At 36.7% G+C, this 4788-nt stretch overlaps 1 protein-coding gene across 1 annotated transcript in view; it reads right to left on the minus strand.

Moving 5' to 3' along the window:
• LOC144972387 (uncharacterized) overlaps positions 1-3525 on the minus strand; it is an 8918-nt gene extending 5393 nt beyond the window's left edge. Inside the window, exons 1-3 of the mRNA XM_078913520.1 lie at positions 3208-3525; positions 1900-2083; positions 152-267 (exon numbers count right to left, since the gene is read on the minus strand). Coding sequence (XP_078769646.1) covers positions 152-267; positions 1900-2067 — 284 coding nt within the window. The 5' untranslated portion in view covers positions 2068-2083; positions 3208-3525. The remainder of the gene's footprint in view (positions 1-151; positions 268-1899; positions 2084-3207) is intronic.
• Positions 3526-4788: the final 1263 nt, after the last annotated feature.

Consider the following 4788-nt stretch of genomic DNA (forward strand, 5'->3'; position numbering starts at 1 on the left):
TTCCATGAATTTTGAATACGGTAAACCTTGGATAAAATACGCTTGCAACAGCTGATCCCCGACTTAAGCCGACTGTAGTTTAGCTGATTTGACTTTGTCAAGGGTGCACCTTTCACCACAGCCAAATATACATTATTTTATACTGATTTACCTGGCCTTGACTTGTCCTGGTGTCTTCGTATTGTTGACCAGGGACTGCGCCTTAGCGTCTTTCTGGAACCATTGGCACACTTTATCGTCCTTGAAAGCCTGGACACTTCCCTCGTCCTGGACACAAGAAATACGCACGTTTATAATTTAAAAAAAAAAATATATATATATATAGATATATATACTTGTTTCATCTCAATTTCAGCTTACAACTTATTTGAGTAGACAACACAAAAATTACCAAAACTGATTTTAAACCTGACAGATATTCAGATATTGTTCAGTTTCTTGTATAGAAGATGAAAGTGTAAATGGACTGTAGATAGGTATTGGTATTTTCTTCATAGGGAACGACGTATTTTGATCTCTTCAAGATTAATTTTATGGCAAAGCCGATATAATCAAGAATATCTGACGACGTATGGTCCGAATTGCTTTCGTTTATATATATATATATATATATATATATATATATAATATATATATATATTATATATATATATATATATATGTTTGGATCACCTGCTGTTAAACTTGTCCGAAACTGGTCTATTATTTGGTAGTATGCGTTCAATTAAATCCAATTTTACATAATCCATCCCTATCAATATCATGCCTATCATTTCCTATCAACTGAACGAACTGGCCTACGCGATCGTGAATATTATCTCTTTGTTTTTACCCAATGATATCTAATATAAGACTGTCACATCAAGCAATGCCACGAAGGTTTAGATAATCCACTCTTTGTCAGAATAATGAAGTGAATGCTGGCCATGATCTGGAGGAGGACTAAACGTTACACGGCGAAGGAACTTGAAACAGATTAGCTGCATCTGGATAGAGATAGAGGCATTAGCTTAGATCAGGACTGGGTGGAGAGCTTTTGTTTGTGTTCAATATTCCAGTGAGGAGTTAAAAGACATTATATTATATAAATTACACCTTTTCTCGCGGTATTGTTAGATGTCGCCCAGGCATTCCATGAAAGAATATAAATAATCCTTCAAAAAAACGTCTGATTCAACATGAATCAACCATATTGTCGAGCAAATTGACGATTTATAATCTAGTTCAAAGATAAAAATGAAAGTGTATGAAGGAGGGCTCGATCCCGGGACCTTCCGAGTCACATTGCAAAGCCACGACCTCTTGGCCACCTCGGATGGCTCGGAAAAACTTGTTTGGATGTCTTCCACTCCTTTACGATTTTACCATAAACGTTGAAATTCTCATGGCAGGAAGATCAGGTACTTACGTTTATGGTGTCAAAGTATATTTAAATTATAGTAGGTACCTACTACAAATCAATAAAATATTGCAATGTGCCAAATTGAGTGATTTTGAAAGTATGTGATTTCTTGCACTTAAGTTAACTGATTACCTTGGTGGTTATTTCTTTTCCATTGTCATCTTCCCGACGTGTGTATTTTAGCATGTCTTATAACCGAATGAAGTTATGGGCTTGATTTAAAGAGTTTAATAATTTGTTCAATAACTCGGTAACTCCTTTACAAATTTTATAAACATAATGACATATCATTGGACAATCATTGTGCAACATTTCAATTACTTTCGTCGTCCTATTGCAAAAATATTAAAATTTGAATTTGGTGCGGTTTTAATCATTTTTTGCTATAATATTTATATTAGTAATATATATATATATATATATAATATATATATATTATATATATATATAAAGGCAACTTATTTATCATCCTCATCATCATCATCATCATCGCCTACCACAGGACTTTTCCCTCCCTTAGGGCTGATCACGTCTATGTCTTGAATACCTGCGTCCACCAACACCTTGTAAGGGTGGGCCATTTCTGGTAGGTACCACCCGGTCTGCTTATCAGTGGACCCCATTTTGTCCACACTGGTCAGGACCACGAGAACCTTCTTGCCCATTTTGAATTCAAAATCCCTGTAATGTAAAATTAGGAGGTTTGACAACCGGTAATGATAATAATAATAATACATATCTTATATAGATAGAACGAAGATGACGTCACTCTTGTCTTTGTTATTGATTTTTGCCATCCGCGTTTATGCGTAATTTTCACTAAACTGTATTAATATTAACGTTCATAAACGTTCATGGTTATACATAGTTTTGTTTGTTGGTCCGTTATACTTCCGGATGGCAATGTTGTGAGCTTCTTAGCCAAATGCATATTATCTATAGTGATTAGGGAGGGGGAGGGGGAGATCCTGACGACCCTCTTTGTTCCCCAACGTAACTACAGGTCCAGGCACTGTTAGCATGGTCTGATAATTTGCTCTGTGTCCAATTTATTTATTCCATTGATATGTTGAGGGAGATAACGTTATATAACATATTACAAGCTGATTGTGTGTGTGGGTGGTGGTGGTGTTTGGGGGGGGGGGGGGGGGGGGGGGGGGGTATGTTACGACATTCACTTACCGTCGTAGTCAATCGTGGCGCATGGCATTGAATTTTGAGCGAATGGCGAACTACTAAGAAGAATAAACAGAGAGATGTCGATTATGCGACACGACGATGGGGTGTGCAAGTGGCTGTGTGTGTGTCTGCTCTGCATCACTGCATGTGCATCAAATTGTATACACACATGGAGTGTAGTTAGATACTCACGATAAACACATAGCAACTGTCAATTCCACAGTAAATCATCAGTGATCGAAATCACATTGGCGCATTAAAAAAAAACCCACATAAATTCATTTTTTTACGTCGTCTGGGTGAAATTAGTTCGAGGCAAACATTAGTTCGAGGAAGGAATGGGATGATAACAGAGAATAAAAAGCCAAAAAATAAATGGTACATTCGAATGAGTTCGAGGAATCCGTGTTCGAGGAAACTGCTGGAGTGTATAAGCAATACCGGACATTGTAAAAAGTGACTTATACACTATGAACATGAAATTTAGTTTCATATGGCTGCTGGAGTACAAAATGAAGCACTTTGAAGCGCATCGGGTATGATGAAATCGTGGAAATGCTTGGTATTTGTGTTTTAAAAAAACGCTACTAGATACATTTATTATGATTGTTACAAAATATTCTTACCTTGATTCACAATAAACTTCAACCCACACAAAAAAAACTTTTGGATACAACAGGCAACGAAATACACTTGCCAACTAGATATGCCGGTTGAAGTATAAAAAACAGTACTTGGTCAAATACACACAAACAGGCCTCCAAACTACTCTGTTGTTATCAGACTAAAAGCGACACATAATCATTCAGCTGTTCTACTCGCTTTTGTACGTTGGAGGCCATTATATGGTATTGGTTTTGTCAGCAAATCAGAACACGGAAGTGGAGATAAGCGCCTTCTTATTGGTGACTGAACCGAAAGTTAAACACATACTCTATGTGAATATTGCTAAATGGAAGGCACATGCCTGTGTAACCGTGCTTACGAACCCGACGTACCAACATCAGTAAACGTCTGAGAGCGTTACGGGTAGGTGATCAGCGCTTTGACAAACGCGACACGACAGAATAATATAATAATGTCGAGTAGACTAGCTGCGGTCAATGTATGTAATAAAATAAAAATTTGCTGACTCATGGTACCTTTAGTAGTAGTAGTAGTAGTAGTAGTAGTAGTAGTAATAGTAGTAGTAGTAGTAGTAGTAGTAGTAGTAGTAGTAGTAGTAGTAGTAGTAGTAGTAGTAGTAGTTGTTGTTGTTGTTGTTGTCACTAATGTAATTTGGACATGGGGCTGATCAATTTTCTTTGTCGACTTAACCCTCCATAAACTGCACCCCCTCCCTTCCTCGTTAAAGTTATGAACACACAAATACACACACACACACACACACGAATTTATTATTATATATTATATATATATATATATTAAAATATATATATATATATATATATATATATATATATATAATGTTAGTGGAGAACCCGCAACATCTGCGGAGAAATAAAGGCTATTACGAACGGGCACCCAGTGAACCAATAGATACCTAGTGTAAGGGAACATAACCACGCCTCTCGGACAGTCATCATAATATAAACAATGGCAGTGATTGATAGATATAGCGAACTGTGCAGGTTTTACTATCGATGGTATATGTCTAGGTAAAATACCCACTGTTCTACCGCTTGATCAATAGAACCAACACAGAAAGCTGTGTAAACTTAAACGTTTATAATATGATCGAGATATGATAACTAGTCACCCATTTGGCGGCATGAAAACAATAACAAAGATCAAAGAGAGGTCGATTTCATTTACGTTATGTTATCAACAACCAATTATTTTTGTCCGAGCAAGTGTGAAGGTGTATCACAAATTCCCTGTTTTGATCGGTCCCCAATCTACTGGTTAATTCAGAAACAACTTCTTTTTATTTTTATTTTTTTCTTGTTGCTAGATTTATGTTCTTTGGTAATAAATCGAAATATTTTGTTCGAAAATTTTATGGAACATTTTTTATTATCTCTCCTTCTTCGTGTTGTATGGGTGTCAAGGCCGAGTGTTGAGACAAGATTTGATGCGCTGGTACATCGTGAGAAGTTATTTCTTATACTACGTCTTATATATCTCATTTGAACCATTTCTAAACTTCTTATATTTCGTTGGATGGAGGGTGGGGGGGGGGGGGGTCCCACTCAACACTGGCGTAT

Source organism: Berghia stephanieae, chromosome 5 (genome assembly GCF_034508935.2).
Source record: "Berghia stephanieae isolate SIO BIC M18660-M18661 chromosome 5, UCSD_Bste_1.3, whole genome shotgun sequence".
NCBI lineage: Eukaryota > Metazoa > Mollusca > Gastropoda > Nudibranchia > Aeolidiidae > Berghia > Berghia stephanieae.